At 33.4% G+C, this 20,654-nt stretch overlaps 2 protein-coding genes across 2 annotated transcripts; both read right to left on the bottom strand.

Moving 5' to 3' along the window:
- Positions 1 to 7,069: 7,069 nt before the first annotated feature.
- LOC131005874 (protein NEDD1-like) lies at positions 7,070 to 11,158 on the bottom strand. Its single transcript, XM_057932979.1, has 10 exons — positions 10,883 to 11,158; positions 10,678 to 10,787; positions 9,820 to 10,077; positions 9,608 to 9,712; positions 9,446 to 9,511; positions 9,143 to 9,364; positions 8,611 to 9,057; positions 7,945 to 8,442; positions 7,703 to 7,855; positions 7,070 to 7,322 (listed from the first exon to the last, which is right to left on the bottom strand). Exons 1-10 carry the CDS (start codon positions 11,034 to 11,036, stop codon positions 7,215 to 7,217), a joined length of 2,121 nt encoding a protein of 706 aa, XP_057788962.1. The 5' UTR covers positions 11,037 to 11,158; the 3' UTR covers positions 7,070 to 7,214.
- A 1,684-nt stretch (positions 11,159 to 12,842) lies between these two features.
- Positions 12,843 to 17,784, bottom strand: LOC131005960 (serine/threonine-protein phosphatase PP1 isozyme 3). The gene is made up of 4 exons (XM_057933090.1): positions 17,408 to 17,784; positions 15,030 to 15,589; positions 14,753 to 14,967; positions 12,843 to 13,183 (listed from the first exon to the last, which is right to left on the bottom strand). Exons 1-3 carry the CDS (start codon positions 17,583 to 17,585, stop codon positions 14,779 to 14,781), a joined length of 927 nt encoding a protein of 308 aa, XP_057789073.1. The 5' UTR covers positions 17,586 to 17,784; the 3' UTR covers positions 12,843 to 13,183; positions 14,753 to 14,778.
- Between the last annotated feature and the right edge of the window lie 2,870 nt (positions 17,785 to 20,654).

Below are 20,654 nucleotides of genomic sequence, written 5' to 3'. Positions count from 1 at the left end.
TACAAATATTATATAGGTTGTAGTCAATATGAACTTGCGAATAAATAGGTACCAATGTCATAAGACATGTGGAGTATCTTAATATATACTTTTTCTACAAAGATTCTACATTTTCTAAAATGTAATAAAAAAAGTGTCATAAAAATCAATATGAAATTCAAATTGCATAATTTTATTTTTATAAATATCTTTTTATATAGATTTTACACTTTTTAAAATATCATAACGCTAAATATTGAATTATAGAATTAATAAAAATATAAATAATGTAAGAAAAATCAAATTTATTAATTCATTATTTTAATATGTGGACTCACATTATTGACTAAATTTTATTATTGGTCAAAATAATGCTAGATAAATTAAATTATTTTTAATAAAAAATATAACTACCTATTTGGTCAACTAAAAGTTAATTGACCAAATTAAATTGATGGGGCAAATATATACATAATGAAATACTACACAAGTATTTATATAGTATGTGATCAAGATGGAGTTTGATTAAAAATCAATGTGGGATAACTTGTGAAAAAAAATGAGAATAAAGATAATAGATAATTTTTGAAATGGTGATATTCTAGATATGCCACATAGTAAACCATTTTCCTATTATAAAGAAGATTCTCACATTAATATTATATTAAACTTTATCATGGAAAAATTTAAATTACTACAAAATATAAATTTTTATATCCACCAAGTTAATTAAAATTGTATGTTTGGTATATAACTATGACTTTCATTATAATACATCCATAACATAAAATATGAGAAAATAAATTAAATTGTTGCAAGATATGAAATGACACATTTAAAATATAACATAGTAAGAAAATAATTGCAAAAATAGTAATAATGAAAATACATCATAATTAAATTATAATTTTTTTATTTAAACTTATCAAAAATTTAGATCCCATGTCAAACTTTGAGTAGACCTAATCATTTAGATAACGTAACAATAAGATTAAACTTCCATTTCACAAGAGAATATATAAAGGATGAGATACTACACACAAGTATTTATATAGGCTTTAGTTAAGATGGAGTTTGATCAAAAAATCAATGTGGGATAAGAGATGTGACTTGCGAAAAAAATGAGAATAAAGGAGATTAGAAAGTTTTCAAAATGATTGAACTATAGAATACTACATACACATTTTCATAGTTCAATTTTATAGAATAATAGTCATCATCTTAATTGATTGAACCATGATTGAGGATGAATATATTCTCTTGTGAAATCGAAGTTTAATGTTATTGTTATTTTGATTAAGTTTTATCTAAATGATTAGGTCTACTAAATTTTTGACGCGGGGCCTAATTTTCTTGATGAATAAAAATTATAAATTTAATTGTGACGTATTTTCATTATTACTATTTTTGTAATTATTTTCTTACTATATAGATTTTAAATGTGTCATTTAGATCCCATGTCAAACTTTGAGTAGATCTAATCATTTAGATAACGTAATCATAAGAACTCTAAGATTAAACTTCCATTTCACAAGAGAATATATAAAGAATGATATACTACACACAAGTATTTATATAGGCTTTAGTTAAGATGGAGTTTGATTAAAAATCAATGTGGGATAAGAGATGTGACTTGCGAAAAAAATGAGAATAAAGGAGATTAGAAAGTTTTCAAAATGATTGAACTATAGAATACTACATACATATTTTCATAGTTCAATTTTATAGAATAATAGTCATCATCTTAATTGATTGAACCATGATTGAGGATGGATATATTCTCTTGTGAAATCGAAATTTAATGTTATTGTTCTTTTGATTAAGTTATATCTAAATGATTAGGTCTACTAAAATTTTGACGCGGGGCCTAATTTTCTTGATGAATAAAAATAAAAAATTACAAATTTAATTGTGACGTATTTTCATTGTTACTATTTTTGTAATTATTTTCTTACTATATAGATTTTAAATGTTTCATTTGAAGCCTATTATATTCATATCTTGTAGGAATTTAATTTATTTTCTCATATTTAATTTTATGTTATGGATGTATTATAATGAAAGTCATAGTTATATACCAAACATACAAAAATTTATATTTTGTAGTAATTCAAACATACAATTTTAATTCACTTGGTGGATACAAAAATTTATATTTTGTAGTAATTCAAATTTTCCCATGATAAAGTTAAATATAATATCAATGTGGGAATAATGAATGACTAATGTAAGAATGTGAATGACCTTTTATTTAGGTAATGAATTGCTAAAGTTTGATATGTTTTCAATGTGGGATAAATGAATTAAGATAGCAAAGAATAGTGAATGGAGAAGATGCCACCTAGGATTGAGGATGAATGTGGTGTGTCTAATATGTATTGCTTTATAGAATTGATAGATAGATATTTTTGTAATTATTTTCTTACTATATAGATTTTAAATGTTTCATTTGAAGCCTATTATATTCATATCTTGTAGGAATTTAATTTATTTTCTCATATTTAATTTTATGTTATGGATGTATTATAATGAAAGTCATAGTTATATACCAAACATACAATTTTAATTCACTTGGTGGATACAAAAATTTATATTTTGTAGTAATTCAAACATACAATTTTAATTCACTTGGTGGATACAAAAATTTATATTTTGTAGTAATTCAAATTTTCCCATGATAAAGTTAAATATAATATCAATGTGGGAATAATGAATGACTAATGTAAGAATGTGAATGACCTTTTATTTAGGTAATGAATTGCTAAAGTTTGATATGTTTTCAATGTGGGATAAATGAATTAAGATAGCAAAGAATAGTGAATGGAGAAGATGCCACCTAGGATTGAGGATGAATGTGGTGTGTCTAATATGTATTGCTTTATAGAATTGATAGATTTATTTAGGTAATGAATTGCTAAAGTTTGATATGTTTTCAATGTGGGATAAATGAATTAAGATAGCAAAGAATAGTGAATGGAGAAGATGCCACCTAGGATTGAGGATGAATGTGGTGTGTCTAATATGTATTGCTTTATAGAATTGATAGATAGATATTTTTGTAATTATTTTCTTACTATATAGATTTTAAATGTTTCATTTGAAGCCTATTATATTCATATCTTGTAGGAATTTAATTTATTTTCTCATATTTAATTTTATGTTATGGATGTATTATAATGAAAGTCATAGTTATATACCAAACATACAATTTTAATTCACTTGGTGGATACAAAAATTTATATTTTGTAGTAATTCAAACATACAATTTTAATTCACTTGGTGGATACAAAAATTTATATTTTGTAGTAATTCAAATTTTCCCATGATAAAGTTAAATATAATATCAATGTGGGAATAATGAATGACTAATGTAAGAATGTGAATGACCTTTTATTTAGGTAATGAATTGCTAAAGTTTGATATGTTTTCAATGTGGGATAAATGAATTAAGATAGCAAAGAATACACTACAGGAAATTGGAGTTTTACCCACACATAATTACCCACGCATAATAATGTGTGGTAGTTTAGCCACACATAATTTGAAAATGTGTGGGTAAATCAATTAAAAGATTTTAATTAGTTATCGACATTTAAAATGTGTAGCAAAAACATTTTTGTGATATTTATTATTTTAACGGTGAATTTTTAAATTTAACTTATGTAACAAATTTTATTTTTGATTCTGTTGTGCCAACGTGGCAAACTAATAAAAGTTATTAACCACACATAATTTTAAGTTATTTATGTGTGGCTAATGAAATTTTATAATTATTAATTCTTGACATATAATAAACGTGAGAAAATATATTTATCCACACTTATAGTTTGGTCTTGATTAATTATTTTTATAAATCTTAATTAAAGTTTTACCCACACATAATCAACAATACATATTTTGAAAAATGTGTAGGTAAATCAATTTGAAAATTTCAATTAGTTATTGACATTTAAAATGTGTAGCAAAAAAAATTAGTGACATTTTGACGGTAATTTTTTTAATTTTGTTTATTTAAAGAAGTTTATTTTTAAATTTGTTGTGCCGACGTGGCAAACTAATAAAAAGTTTTAACCACACATAATTATCAATTATATATGTGTGGGTAATGAATTTTTATAGTTTTTTTTACAAATTAAAAAAAATCAATTTAAAACTTTTTTTTAACATAAATTCAATTTAAAACTTGTATAACATATTCTATGTCTATATCAATACAATCTACTTATAAGATTGATATTCCAACAAGATTGATCGAATTCAAAAAGATTGAATAGTGGATTAATTCGTACATTTATATAAGCATATCCACACTAGTATTTATATAAGCATATATATCCGCACTAGCTTTTAAGTTAATCTCCAACTAGTTCATCTTCTGTGACTAGAATTAAAAATTTAGTAAAAAAAGTATAAAAAAGAAATATACTAAGCATAGGCAAAACAATCATTTCGCAAAATTATTTTCGTTTTACCGCCATTTACCAAAAATCCCTCTAAAAACCTATCTAAGAAACTTGGCAGTTTATCCACAATCTTAGTGGAGTTTAAATTACCAATTCCTCTCATCCATTACAATCCCCACTACTCCTCTCCGATTATTCCCCACTTTCCTTAACTCCAGTAATTATAGGTAGGAAATACTGAATTGTTCGGAAATGGTCAGAGAAGAAGTTGAGAATACGAGGGCAGACATGGTAATCAACAGAGTGGAAAGAGCACACAGGCCAAGCAATGAAATTCCTGATGGATTCAACTATAACTATCTCAAGATTTACTACGGTGACACCTTTTGTTTGCTTTGTTTTGTCTTCTCTAAATTCAAAATCTTCAAATTTAATTCATCTTTAACCTAATGCTTGGTGATTTTATAATGTTCAATATTTTGAGTGTTGGTTTTACGATCTTAATTGTTCCCCCACTTTTGGGGGGAATAATTACTTATCTTGCTGATTTTTGCTATAATATGTGTGGGAATTGCAAAAATCTGGTCGATCACTAAATTAATGAGAATCATGTTGATGTTTTAGTTGTGGATTGTGCTATACTGAATTATGCTTGTGGCAGCATATAATTTCATGTTGTAAGTAAAAGCAAAATTAATAGTTCTCTACCCTCTTTAATTAACATAGTACCAATTAAGGACTCATGTATTGGCAAGATTTGGTTAATTCCTCCGTGAAACTGCAATACGACAAGTCGATGAACATTTTAGTTCTTGTAGTTATAACTCTTATGTTTTCGTGGACATTTTAGTTCTTGTTTTTAATCACATTTGAGAGTCTTTATTTTTACTTATCTAATGTCTACGTTCCTAATGGTATTGACTTTTAAGAGATGCAGATCATACTGCAATACGACAAGTCGATGAAGATGTGAAGCTAAACCACAAAAGATTGGAGGGTGAAGATCTTGAAGCACTTGGTTTATCTTCAAGACACATAATAGATTTTTGGCACCTTAGTTATTTAAATATTTTGGAATGTTTGTAATTGTCATATTATTTTGATTTTATGTAATATTATTTGATAAAATTTCTATGATATAATTGTGTTAGATGCATTGTCATGTGTTTTTTGTATTTATATTTCAATTTTGATATCACATACCTGATTGTGAAATAAAATTAGAAAAAAAAAATTGCATAAAATATATTTTATACACAATTAAATTGATATTTATAATCACAAACAAATAATATTTTTTTCCTAATATTTAAATATTAATTTTTTATTAAAATTTATACCCACACATATATTATATCAATTACCTACACATATAAATTGTGACGTGTCAATATCGATTGCCATGTCATCATCTACATAATTTCCACATCAGCATTATATTATGACAAAAAATATATTTATCTACACATAAGAGACACTTTTAGTGACATATATATGTGTCGACAATATTATTAGATTTATCCACACATAAATATATATATGGGTAAAAACCTTTCTCTACACTTTTATTGTGACACATGTTGACATTTACATTATGTGTGGGTAAACACATATACCTACACATAACCATACCTTTAACCACATTTACGTGTGTGGGCGAAAACTCAATTTCTTGTAGTGATAGTGAATGGAGAAGATGCCACCTAGGATTGAGGATGAATGTGGTGTGTCTAATATGTATTGCTTTATAGAATTGATAGATTTATTTAGGTAATGAATTGCTAAAGTTTGATATGTTTTCAATGTGGGATAAATGAATTAAGATAGCAAAGAATAGTGAATGGAGAAGATGCCACCTAGGATTGAGGATGAATGTGGTGTGTCTAATATGTATTGCTTTATAGAATTGATAGATAGATGTATGAATTAAATTCAACTCACGCTGATTGATGCAAACACAATATGAGAGCTCATGTATTTATACACAAATTGAGAGGAGAGAGCCTCAAGTTTCGAGATTTGTTGATAAATTGGTTAGTGAGTTCATACAATTTTGTCTAAAATTTGAAACATTCAAACAAGACATGCTCAATTCAAGCTTTGATCTTTTACTAAATTTGCGCTTGAAATTAGGAGGGTTAATAATTGTTAGAGTTTCAGTCTTTATGTCCTATATCTTAGGAGTATTATTTAAATTTACTTTTACTAGCATAGAGTCCACGCATTAGACACAATAAATTAGGTAGGATATATATAGTAAGTTAATTTTTTATGACATTGTAAGTTTAAGTTAAGATAGAATTTAAAACTTTGTAATTTGTAATAGGTAATGGTATAGTTTTATTAGGAGACAAATTCTAAGAATTCTAATTGTTCTAATTTATTTATTTTCAATATCATGTATTGTCATAGAAATTAGAATACCTAATTATGAGGTGGAAATACCACTAAGCTATACCAAAATTGGAGCCTTTATTAATTTTTAACAACTTGAGATCTTATATCACTTTTGGTGTCACACTTTGTGTCTTACTTCTATGTTTATATTCTCTCCATCCTACTGAACATGGCTCAAAATCAATTTTATGGTATTCTATTTATAATGGTTCAAAATTCACTTTATGCGTTAAATAAGTGAAATCTCTTTATTTTATAATTTTAAATGATATTTTCTTAATCTGCGTGTCCAAAACACCCATACACTACCACAAAACATGACCAAATGACATTGCCAAGAGATCAAAACATTTATACATTATGGAATACGTACGATTACAATAACATCAAAATAATAGAAGAATGAACAAATATTTCCAACTAAAAAACACCAATTCACAGCAAGTGATGGAAATGTTGTATTTCCTCTCGAAGTGACTGGATTTCTTGCATTATCTCAGCCTGATTGTCGAGGATTAATCTCATAACACTAGACATTCCCATCTGCAGAAACAGTTTCAAGCATTAAAAAACACTTGTACGATGAGGGAAGAGAACGAGCAGGGTCAATCCTGACATTTCGGGGTCCTAGGCGAAAACAAAAAAATAAGGAGAAAAAAATAATATTTTCTCATCTTTTCTTACCCATCATTTTCCAATGAAAATTTTACAATCAAAATAAACGCACCCTAAAGTGAAAAAAATGGACACATCAAAGTTGATTTGATAGTGAGATGAATATTTTTGTAATTGTTATCTGTGAATGAGGTAAAAATATAAGGGTATATGTCATAAAATAGAAAGACGACACTTATTATGGGTAGACGAAAATGGCAAAAAGAACACACTTATCATGGGAGTAAGTTATAACTATCCGAAGTTACCTCTTGCATGTGGAATTGCCTTAGTATTTCTAAGTGAAGATTTTGCATGTCTCCATGAATAGATTCTCGAAACGAAGCTAGAGTTTCTTCAGCTACAAAAGACTTCTCTGAATCAGATTGCAAGGAAATTTTCTGCAACTGATTATCTCCCCCCTGCCATGCAGCGAATTATATGAATCGTGTAATCCTTCAAATACTCAATCCTATGTATCGTAAATTCAACTAATGTTGTTGTTACTCACATTTGAAGTGGTTGGTGTTGCCGGTTGAGAGTTTGACAGCAGGTTATTGAGAATCTCTTCCCTAGTCTCTGATCCTGTTTTCTTGGATTTAGGCGAGCCCACTGGAAGAGATGCTGCAGCACCTAATATTCTCTCTGCATAGCTGGAGTATCTTCGAGGAGATGCAGCTGCAGGATCAACTGCATCGATGCTGTCTTGCCCGATGATGGTTTTCGTACGTACAGCAGACAAAGCGGCTTCTGATGGTGACAAGGAAGCTTCTTGGTGGGAGGTTTCTCTGCCGTGAAGATTAGTTGCATGCGGCATTAGCCCCATTGATGAGCTGGGAGGTGTAGACTTTGCAAAGCGAGAGGGCATTTTGGTGGATTGGCGTTTGTGAATGAATTTTTCTAGTGCTTTCTCGCCTCCCCAGCCTTTGCGTGGGGTACCAGAGGAAGTTCGTGCGGGTGCAAGGTTGGGTGTTGATCGTGAGAAGGTAGAAGGGGTGTTGTTGTCAACCTGCAAGAAACTTCATGAAAACACATTTTGCAGTAGATATTTCTCTAGAAGAAGGGTGATATGGAAATCAACTGAATACTGATAAAGCTGTCAAATCTCAATTAACTAAGCATTCTATCTAGACTATGATATATAGTTGAATAAACTCATTGATATAGAGAAAGAAACCTGTTTGGATGATGAGCTAGGTCTCATGTTGAAAATTGGATTCTCGTCACCGGCTGCTTCCTCTGAAAGGCCAAACCTCCGAGAAGGTAAAAGAAATCCCGGGTTTCCATCTTTATCTTTCTCCGGACCATCATGATCATCCCATAATTTATCAAAAGAGGGCGTAAGTGGTTGAACTTCAACAATGGGAGAAAACACCTCCATATCATCCATAACATTATTATGAGGTGCATTCAATCTTGCAAGGGTTGGATTTATTAACGAGCTGCCCACACGGGGTTGTTCCTCAGAAGTCATGAATCCCGATGCAGATGACCTGGATGGAAGTGGATCGGGCATGATGATCGAGTCCCCTACATCACCAGCTAGAAGAACAGTCTCATCTGTTAAACTGCTTTTGTTGAATGTCACAGGTTTCGACCTCTGCCAGCAAAGATTTGTGATGGCCTGATGCAGATACATCGCGTTCAACAATGTTGTGAAGGTGTACACATAGAAATTGCAAGCAATACTCTTATGAGTAATGAATCACCTCAGAATCTCCATACACGCGTAGAGCAGTTACTGGTTGAGGCTTGCTACGAACATCGTAGAGTACAACCTGACCAGTGGTTGTAGCAGCTGCTAAGTTCAGTCCATCATCAGAGTATGCTAATGTAGAGAAAGGAGCCTCATGATGTATGCAAGAAGATGGCTTCCTTGACCCTGTGTCAAAAGTGTATAACTTCATATCTAGACCAACGCTAGCAATAATCTGTCCAAACCCATAAAGTAATTATCACAGGCGTGTTCTTAGATCGAATAGTCTCACTTATGAATATTCAAGACGGAATACCTTGTCGTTGGTAGGCGAAAATGCAACCCCCGTGACCGGTGCAGAGTGCTGCTTCGACCAAGAAACCTGTAATTTTGTAATCAATAACAGAATGAAGCATGAATTCAACTTGAGTGATCATATTATTTGCAAAAGGATACAACTATGTGTTCTAATGCAAACCTTTGGATTGTGGCCAGTAGTATCCCACAGGTGTACGGACCCGTCATCACCACCCGTGACTAAAAGGTGCCTGCTAACCCGAGAATAATCAAGCGCCACCAAGACCTTGTCATATAATCAGTATACGAGATAAGGAACAAATCACATGAAGCAAAAAGAAGGCATATTAAGTGGCCTAGTATCACCATATAGTTCAGAATAGTATGAGCAACCTGTCCCTGAGGGTCCTTGAGTTCAGCAGCCTTAGCCCCGGAAACAAGGCTGTGAACAATAAGTTCTCCTTTACGGCTAACAGAAGCTACGTGCTCATCTTTGCAGTTGCACATTACACCTGTTATAGTATCAGTGTGCCCTTTCAACCATTTGATACAACGCTTGCTCTGCAAATCCCATATCCTTACAACTTGACCAGTTCCACCAGAGCATAGATATCGAGACCCTTTGTTGCAAAAGTTGATAGTTGATATCGACTGCAGAGACTTATACGTTCAAACAGAACCACACAAACAAAATTTGGAAAAAAAAAAAAAAAAAAAAAAACATCAAGTAAACCTAATCTTAAGTTCAGGTCAGACACAACGGCCATAGTTTTGAAAGCTTCAGTTTCATCGAGGATATAGCTTTAGTCCTAAAATCATGGCTTCTTCAAATTTTGAGCGAGAGAGTCGGAACAACATTTCAACAACTAACACAGTCATCCATAATTTGCAATCTACAGCCTCATTAAAGTAATGTTGACATAGCTTAACGTTACAATCCAAATCAGCATCATAGCAATCCATAAATTCTTTGATCTTTTCTATCTAATTTGATTAGCTACTCCTCCTATCTAAACACCTACACCTCAAATTCTGACAATTGCTTCAATATCAAAGGCATTCATTGTTACATTCAATCTTAAGAGATGCCTTCTAAAGCATTCAAGCTCTTAAGAAGCAATACTATCTTAACATTTTCATCTCACCATTAACATCTTACACATGACTATAAATCGAACTTAATTGATGCATAATTAACATATTCAAATGCACATTAAATTCTTCAGAATTTTCTAGGGGGGAAAAAAGTACCTCAACGGTTCCGCCACCATCATTTTTGCAAGGCAGCGCCAACAATCGCGTCCCATTCCTCCTCCAAAATGATACTTTACCATCATCCCCTGCACTCGCCAACACCATATCTACCAAAAAAGAAGAATTAGTGATATCAATTAATAATATATCGAAATTTAGGGGAAAACAAAAATTGAGTTAGCAGTGAGCAGTTAGCACTGACTGTTGTGGTTCCACTTGACGGAATTGACGCTAGAGCCCGGCGATGGAGAATAGGCGAGGACGCAGTCATCTTCAACCTTGGGTGAAATGTCCACAAGTTTTACGGTGTCGCCGCCGGCCACCGCCAGCAGCTTCGCCGATTCCGACGAATTCATATTTAATCGATCGTCGATTCCACAACTTATGATCCATGCATTGCGTCGCTTTCAGTAGATGCATGCGGAGTTTTTATTTGTTTTTTTTTTTTTTTTCAAGTTTATTCTAACTGTTAATCTGTACGATTAATAACGTAGTGAATATTTATATTTATATAAAAAAAATAACCTAATAATAATAATAATAATAATAATAATAATAAAGTAGTACAGTATACTTGATTTCAATTGTCTTTTTTTAGTCTGGTAAAGAAATGATTTAAACTCAAAACTTATTTTTAACGATTCATGTATCGTGATGGACATTTCAATTGTTTTCTTTTAAAAAAAACGTTGAAATAAACGTTGGACCAAATAATTAAAAAATAAAAAGTCGAGATTATTATCATTTTTTAATTCCATCATGAACTAACTATCGATTTTGCAATACTCGAACCACAAGAAATTATACAAGTTTATTATCAGATAAACTTTTTGATACCTAAAGATTAAGTGGGTATGTCTCAAATTTGAGGTGGAAATATGTGTTAAAAACATTAATGCCCTTCGTGAGAGGTCTTGGGTTCAATTCCGCTTATGTACGATGATATATTTTTTTTTAATTTTAGGTGGTGTTATATTCCCGCATGCGTGTAGTGTAGCATTATTTGGTGTTGAGGTCCCACAAGCAGGGCGTTTCTGTCCTACGTGCGGTGATGTTTTCCCATCGTTTAGATGGTGGTGAGATCTCGCCTGCGTGCGAATTGCATAATTGATTATATTCAGATACCTCTTGTAATTTCAAAAAAGCTTTGTAAGCTCAATTTTCTTTTCTAAGAAAAATTTCAACCTCAAAATACCATTTTGAACTTAAAAGGCATTGAAAATGGGTATTTTACACATTTATTTTCATGTCTAGCCATGTCAGATTTGCGACAACCCTACCGAAAAATTGTCGTGATTTTTTTTTTTTTTTTTTTTTTGGTTTCTTTAGTTTGGGTATCAGTTGGTCTAAGATTCAATAATTTATTATAGAACTGGAAATTAGTGATAGTTTGATATACATAGCAGGTGTTTGATTTAAGTGAGAATACATAATTAATAAAATATTTCAATTTAGTCAAATATGTAATTTGCATAATCCAACCGGTAAATAACTCATTGCGCCTCTAGTTAACTGATTGGATGATTGGATGATTATTTATCGCCCAAAATTAAGTTAAGTTGACTCACTGCGCCCTCTCTCTAATTATCTAATTGAATGATTATTTATCACCCAAAATTAATTTGACTATTTGATCATTCTCCAATCCTACTCTATCTTATCAATCTTATCTATCATATCCATCAAATAAAAAGAACTCCATAGAGTAATTAACCTAAAATATGGGATAACTTTGAAACAGAAAATCCTATATATATATCTGATACTTTTTGGTGACAAAAATTAAGAAAGTTAAATTTTGATTCACAAGACCCTTTCCCCACATTGTGAAGCTTGAAGTACCACAAATTTAGTTTGCCCATTTCAACAAAAAAACCACAAATGTATTGATGAAACAAATGTTCATAAAATCTTCACCAACACTCATTGCAGGAAAAAATTGAAATAATTTGACTAGATAGCCTTTCAACAATAAAAAAAACATCACACAAGCCTTGTAGCTTAATGGTATTCCTCGCGTTTATAAGGGCGAGAAATTGGAGTTCGATATCCAATTTCCCGAGCCCCCAAGCTCTAAACGAAGAAACGAAGCAACTAGCATCGATCAAATTTATCAGCAAACTCGTTCACATAGTCATCTCTACCAGAAATGCTCATCAGACTAGTAAAACACACAGTTCAATTCATGGAGGCTCTACGAGTAGAGTTCAAATCTAGACAAATATGCCAATATTTTCCAAGTAAATTGGCCCATTATGGTGCCCATGATTTGCTAACATGAGTTTCAAACAATCTTTATCTACACAGAAACACCCTTTCTGCAGGGGGTAAAGTGGGGGCACAATTTATAGCTTTATCCACCCCCAAAGCCGCGCTAATAAGAACTCGTTATTAAGCGTACTAAAAAGAATACAAAAAAGCTTAAGAAAGGTTCTTATTTAACGCTCTTGGGGGAAGATCGAGCCAGGTGCAGCTGCGACTTCTACTTACCAAAGACTAATACCTGCAGCAATAAGATACAGAATGCAGCACATAGTTAGTGAAGAGAAGAGAAGACGAGAGAAGAAATCGTCTACGCTTATCGAAGTTGAATAATTGGTGTACATTATGTACAATAGGAACTTGAAGCACAAGCGTTTGAAGATACAATCACGAAAAGATGAGGATAATCCTTTGATTGTTGAAGATGCGTCTTCTGATGATGAGTGGATAGCCAACCCAAACCCAAACCCAACTAATGAAGACGTTGAAGTAATGTTGCCAATAGATGAGGCAATAAGTTCTCGTGCACCGGGAAAGAGGAAAAGAAATCAACCAAAAGGTTATTTTTATTCTTTTACAAATCAGGTTTGATCATATTCTTTAAAGTATATACTATATATTATATATTCAAATTATATAGGATTATGATCATATAGGAAAAGAGCAAAGTGTTGAGTCGAACCTTACATTGATTGATGAGGAGGAAGTGGAAGATGATTTTGAAGGTAGAGATTAAAATGAAGATGAAGATGGGATATTTAAGCTTCTTGGAGACATTTGATTATGGCTAATAATTACTCCCTCCGTCAACGAAAGAACTTCCTATTTTTTCTTTTTGTGACGTCCACAAAAGAACTTCCTACCTATTTTTGGACTATACCCCACCACTTATAAATATCTCATTACTCTTTAATTTTCACATTTTCACTACTCCGAATACTAATTAAAATACTTTTTCATCATTTACAATACACTCAACAATATTTTTCTTAAAATCCGTGTCACTCCCTCTTAGGAAGTTTTTTCGTGGACGGAGGGAGTATTAGACTTTAGTTTAAGATTTTAAAGACTTATAATAAGCTGGTGTTTGGCTAAACTTATTTTAGAGAGATCATAAGCCCCAATAGCATATCAAATATTACAAGAGCTTATAAGATATAATGTCTCAAAAGCTTATAAGTTGTCAAAGTGTTTGGATAACATAGCATATAAGATAGAATATAAGATAGAGAGAAAATTGTGAGCTAGCTACAAAAAATCAGAGAGAAAATTGAAAAAAGCCTATTCTTATAGTAGCTTATTTTGCCAAATATTTCTCAAGAGCTTATAAGTTGTTTGAATGAGCTTACAAGCTCGACCATACACTGCCCAAGTAGTTAAGAACTTATGTTTTTTTATGTGTTTTCATATATTTGTTATTTTTTATGTGTTTTATTGTTTAGTTATAATTTTCATGTGTTTTATTATTTACGCCTCGTGGGGTCATTGGAAAACACCTTGAGGCTTAAAAGGCATTTCAAAAGCTTGAATGTAATGTCATGCTTTGGACGAAAGGTCTACAAGTCTACAACTAAGCAAGCACATAAGAGAACTTTGATTACTTCAATTATCAGGAACGACTTCATTCCTTTTAGGCTTTTGGCTTTTTACGCGGTTTCTTTCATATCTAGTATCAAATATAGCTTTATGGACCTCCAATAACCAAGCTAGTCGCATGCAAGTAGTCCCAATTCAAGAAAAGCATAAGTGAAATCATGCATGAACCTTCCATCAAGAATTAAGATAATGATAAGCAATAATTTGAGCTGACCTCGAAAATTATGATGCAGCGAAGCATCACATTTTAGTGGACATCATGAACTTGTTTTTCCTCTCGGCTGGCTTTAGAATTTGAAAAGAGCACATCAAGTTTTCATCAACACTCATCATTGCACCAGCATTATCAAATTCACCACAGTAATTTGGCGCTGAGAAAACCGTTACAAGTTGCCTATCTGCAAAAAACTCATAACCGTCCTCCACAACCTGAAAAGAAATAGAGGTTAGGCAACAGTCTTAACCCAAGAACAGAACAAAGATTGATTTACCTGATGAGCACGACAGACGAGGTCCAAATCATGTTTTGCCAGGAACTCCGAGACTTTATCGGGGCCAAATGTAAATGAAACTCCCCTATCATTCATTCCCCATCCTTTAACATCTTTACCAGGGTCTGACCATAACAAGTCACAAAGCAAACCAGTGTCCGGTATAGCAGTCGGTCGGGGCAAATTCCTAATCTGATCCAGGTTATTCAGTTCTGGAGAAAGGCCCCCGTGCATGCATAGTATCTTGTCATCGACTAGTGCAGCAACAGGAAGCCAATTAAAGCAATCTGTGAAGGCTTTCCACAATTTCACATTGAATCGGCGCTTGCATTCATCGTAAAATCCATATATCCTATTTATAGAAGCGCATTCATGGTTTCCTCTAAGAAGGAAAAAATTCTCGGGGTACTTGATTTTGTATGCAAGCAATAAGCATATCGTCTCTAAACTCTGTTTCCCACGATCTACGTAGTCACCCAAAAATAGGTAATTGGATTTCGGAGGGAAACCCCCATACTCAAAAAGCCTTAAAAGATCACTATATTGCCCATGAATGTCACCTGAAATGAGAAGGGAATTACTAATAGTTAGTTTAACAAAATTCCTCACATGGCACCGCTAGAGAAAAAATGATACTCCCTCCGTCCCTGAAATAAGTTCCTCTTTTTCCTTTTTGGGACGTCCCTCAAATAAGTTCCTCTTTCATTCTTTCCATTTTTGGACAACTACCCCACCACTAATAATACTTTATTTATTCTTACTTTTTACTTTTTCACCACTCCCAATACTAATTATAACACTTTTTCACATTTTTACCACTATCAATACTAATTATAACATATTTTTCTCCACTATCAATACACTTTATCACTTTTCCTTAAAACCCGTGCCGTCCCCAAAGAGGAACTTATTTTGGGGACGGAGGGAGTAGTTCCCTACGATTAAATAAAATAATTGTTCGCATACCAAGTTAACATAAGTGAAATTGATTAACCAATCACTTACAATTGAGCATAACTTTTATCAACAAAAAGCAAGTACAACCAAAATATTTAAATGTATTAAGTTTATGAACAGACAACTTTAGCAGTACGAAGTTGGCAAAGTAAGCTAACTACCAAGACATAAACTTCTAATAAAACCAGACCATCCGGCCCTCTTCTTTGTTTCAAAACGAAACACTGTTTTGGGTCATTAAGCCCTTCCCTTTCCCTCGTCAAGACAACAAACAGATGAGACCAGGGTGAAATGTCATATAACTGTCCAACGCAGGATCCCAAAAGCTGCATCTGTTCCATTTACTGCATACGGCCTCAGTATCTCAGATTTTCTTTTTCTTTTTTTTTTTCTAAGATTGTATTAGCAAGAGATGGAGGTATCTCGTTAAGTGACTACAGGCATGATATTACTTAATCTTCCTTCTTTACTCTGTGGAGCAGTCTGTCCTTCAACGAGACACTCTAAAGCAGCCGTTCAAGACTACAAACTTGATCCTGCTTAAAACCATTTCCTACAAGAACTGGACAAGGCCAATTGTCTTAATACTAGAAATAACTTTAGATCCCTTATTTTACTTCATCCGAAATGGTGTTTGAGTCACTTCTCTAAAGTAATCAAGGAAAGTAGGAAACATCAAAATCTTATCTCTAGCTATATAGAAAACATTGACACGGGCAACAAACCTAAAGCGCACACAACGGACAACACAGCCTGTAGAATCATGGACAGATTTACATTACATATAAACGAATAAAAACGAAAGACGCCAAAACAGAAGTAGATTCATGTTATGATGAGTACCAGTGCAACGAAATTAACAGAAAGAAAACTATCTTCCTTACTAAGCACGAAAAGTAGATGGAAGCTAAACTCGAACAGTGCATTAGATAGCCTTTCATTCACCAAAATGATAGTCAAAGCCAACATCTCCAACCAATCCAAGTATCCAACTACACTAATACAATTAACTTCATGTGTATAGCTAGAGTTCTTAGAATTTCCAGTCTGGTCAACATTATTATGCGAATAACAGAGAAAAAAAATCTTGACAATATTCTGCTAAACTAGGTTTTGAATTAAAAATCAATAATATTTGAGAAACTAACAACAGCCATAGACTAGAAGATCCAGACTAATAAACCCACAAAAAAAAAAAAAAAAAAACATAATCTTCATACAAGAGGCCACAATAATAAAGCATCATCAATAAATCTACACCTTAAATACCAAGTACAGAAAACCCTCACAACACAAAACCCACCTAAACTTCAAGCTATTTTTATACCTTCTACAGCAAAAAGCGAAAAACTTCACACACAAACACAGACAAAATCCACAATAAAGTCCTCAAAAACACAATCTTTGTGGAAAAAAATTACCGCAAATCTTGATGGGTGCTTCGAGTTCGAGAAGATTCGGCTGATTAATGAAGATTTCACGAGACGCAACACAGAGCTGCTTAATCTCCGACTCCGTGAGCTGCACCAATTTGCCCGGCTTCGAGGATCGGACTTCAATCAGCTTATCAATTATCCTGTCCAAAACTGCAGGGTCCATTAGCTCCCCCTGCCGCCCACCACTGCCCCCTTTTCCCCTTCCTCTCGAGTGCGTTTTCTTCACACACCCACGCGTGTGTGTGTGTGTGCGGTTTTGGGGCTTTTGAGCGAGAGGGGTCTCTGCCGCTGTTCAAGCATGAACTTTCTTTATTTATTTAATTTTTTTATTCGATGGCATATTTAAAATTAATTTTCTGTTTATTTTAATGATTTTTTTTTATGGTGGTCAGATTATATCTGGTCAACTGGGAGACTGTGGGCAAAAGATATTTTTGGGGGTTAAGAAAAGTAGTATTAATATGTTTTACAACATATTAATGCATTGACTTCTAATAATATTGACTTTAAATTGATACTCATACAATTTTAAGGTTGTTTATCTCATCAATGGACAATGATGATGCTGTGTTTTTGTAATACCCCGTTTCCTCGAGCTAAGTTTAAAATAATTTTGAACTTAGATTTAAGATGATTCACGCCGGATTGAGAAAAAGAATTTATTTTTAATTCCAACAAAAGTGATTTACAAAAACATTTATAAATTTAGTTATTAAATTTATATGCATTGCATATTTATTTAATTTAAACATTCAAGCATTTTTCACGACCTTTTAATTAGCAAGATTCGAAAGGAATTCCTTTTATAAATGCACCAAGGATTTAATTACATTCCCATTACAATTTTACTACATCTATTATCCATGCATTATACAATAAAGAAAGTTACATTGGCAGTCATTTATACATAAGACATATACACACATTTGTAAGATACAAGTACACCAAATACCAACACCCCTACCCAATTTCCTTTCCACTCACACTTTACACCCTTTCCACCTATCCATTTCCTTTCCAACCACCCTACACTCCACTTGCAGCCCCTTTCTTGCTGTCATAGGAGAAGTAGCTGTCAATCTTCCTCTTTTAATGATTCAAGGCAGCAACTCACTTCACCATTCTTCATTAACTCCACGAGAAGAGCAAGTAGGAGAACTCCATGCATTTTCTGCCATTATTCAAGGTAAATCTTAGCTTCAATTTTCCCCATCCTCTTCATGTTTCACCCTGCATTTGTTGAAGAATACAAATGTATTTCAGAAAAATCCTCATCAGCCATCGTCCCCATCAAAAGCAAGCAAACAACTCAAGAGGAAAACCAACAAGAACAGATCATTTCAAAAGGTTTCATCTTGAACAACTATGCCTATTTCCTTCTACATAGTATTCGCACCGATCATCGCTATGCTACGCATTCAATGCATTATACATATATGTATGTACATAATCATTTCATCATCTTGCATATATGAGATACATGTGTTTTGAATAAGAGCTACTATTTTCGTTTCTAAACAAGGCATAATGTTTTAAAGAAAGAATTTTTATGAGTTTACTTTCAACTATGGGCTGCTGTGTCGAGTTGGGTAAGGAAGAAGAGTTTACCTCGTGTGGCTTAGAGTCGAGAGGTGGAGGGAGGTCAGGACGGCGGCGGCAGTCTGCTCCGTCTACTGCTGTCGCCGGAAGTTTCAGAGAGGGAGAGATGGGCTGGGTACAGCTGAGGGTGTCGGCGATGGTGGCTTGGCTGCTGTCGCCGAAAGGCCGAGAGAGAGGCCGAGGGAGGCGGCGGCGTTCCGTCGTCGCCAAGGAGGAGATCTGAGCGGAGAACGGTGGAGCGGCAGCTTATCGCTGCTACTCGCCGGAATCGGGGAAGAGAGCGGCTTCCGCTGCTCGTTGGCGGAAGTCAGAGAGGAGAGGGCTAGGGCACGGCGGCTCTGCCGCTACCTTCCAACCACGGTGAGAGAGAGATGGACGGAGGCGGTGATCCTCTGTTTTGAACCGAGAGAAGGGAGAACCGAGGGGCAGTGGTTACCGCCGCTTGCTCCGGCGAGCTCCAGCGGCCGTGAAGTCCGAGCAGTTTCGAGGAGAGAGGCGAGCAGTCGTGAGCTTTGAGGGAGAGGGAGAGTTCTGCGGGGGTGTCAGGCGGCAGCGGCGGCGCGGTATCGCCGGCGGTCGCTGCTGCAGCGTGTGTGTGTGTGCGTGGGGAGTGACTGTGAAATAGAGAGAGAGAGACGAAATGGGGGAGAGGGGGCGCAGCTAGGGAGGAAGGAGAAGAAGGGTGGAGAGTTGGGCTAGGTAGGGCTTGAGGGACTTGGGCCGAGTATTGGGCCTATTTTTAAATAGTTTTGGGCTGCGATTTTTTTTTAAAAGCTTGGGCCGATTTTTTTAATTTTATTTAGCTGGGCCCGATTCATTTTATTCAGTTTGGGCCATTCCTATTTTATTGAGTTGGGCCTCATCTTTTAAATTTATATGGACTATTATTTATTTAAGCATGGGCTCTATTTCATCTATATAAATGGCTTCCCTATTTTATTTAATTAGACTATTAATTAGTTTGATTAATTATTTTTAAAGACTTTGGATTGCCTTCAATTAATTAAATTGGGCTTTCTTATTTTTAATTAATTGAACTATTACTAGTTTGATTAATTTATTTAAAGGATAATTTTCATAATAATATCATATTATTATGTGCATATTTTAAGTAAATTACTTATTATATGCTAAGCATGACATGAAATTGCATTTTTACTTGCAATAAAAGTATTTAATTGGTTTTAATTATAATTCCAATTTTTAAGAAAAGCGAGTAAGGATATTGTTGGTGTCCTTAACTCAAGAATTTAGTTTTCAATTATTTATTCATTAAATTTTGAAAACCCGGCTAAGTGAATCATAGAATGTTAAGCACTACACCATGACTTAAGATTAGATTCAAGGAGACCTATTAAGAATAGAATTTCTTGTAGGCTTTGTGGACCAAGGGGATTAGCACTGCTTTCCCAAGACAGGTTATGTGATTATGATCTTCAGGCTTTGCCTATCCAGGTGGGCATTACTTTTACTATACGTATATAGAGATCCCCTGCATGTCGTAGGCCTCTTATACGAATATATGCATGAGATGATTTTTAACTGTTAATTTCAGTTTATTATTATGCCCAAATGATAAATGACTCTTATGAAATGAAAATGAAATGTTTATGAAATGAAATGAAATGTTTAT

Source organism: Salvia miltiorrhiza, chromosome 1, assembly GCF_028751815.1.
Source record: "Salvia miltiorrhiza cultivar Shanhuang (shh) chromosome 1, IMPLAD_Smil_shh, whole genome shotgun sequence".
In the NCBI taxonomy this organism is placed as follows: domain Eukaryota; kingdom Viridiplantae; phylum Streptophyta; class Magnoliopsida; order Lamiales; family Lamiaceae; genus Salvia; species Salvia miltiorrhiza.
This window is presented reverse-complemented; position numbering and strand designations above follow the sequence as displayed.

Bases quoted from the DNA above. Each gene is read 5' to 3' on its own strand.
- LOC131005960 (XM_057933090.1), bottom strand. From the start codon at position 17,585: ATGGACCCTGCAGTTTTGGACAGGATAATTGATAAGCTGATTGAAGTC. The intron at 15,590-17,407 runs GTAATTTTTTTC...TTCTCATTTCAG, and splicing joins AGCACCCATCAAGATTTGCG to GTGACATTCATGGGCAATAT. The intron at 14,968-15,029 runs GTAAATCAATCT...ATTTCTTTTCAG, and splicing joins TCGTCTGTCGTGCTCATCAG to GTTGTGGAGGACGGTTATGA.
- LOC131005874 (XM_057932979.1), bottom strand. From the start codon at position 11,036: ATGAATTCGTCGGAATCGGCGAAGCTGCTGGCGGTGGCCGGCGGCGAC. The intron at 9,512-9,607 runs GTTTGCATTAGA...ACAAAATTACAG, and splicing joins CTACTGGCCACAATCCAAAG to GTTTCTTGGTCGAAGCAGCA. The intron at 7,323-7,702 runs GTAACTTCGGAT...CTGTTTCTGCAG, and splicing joins GGCAATTCCACATGCAAGAG to ATGGGAATGTCTAGTGTTAT.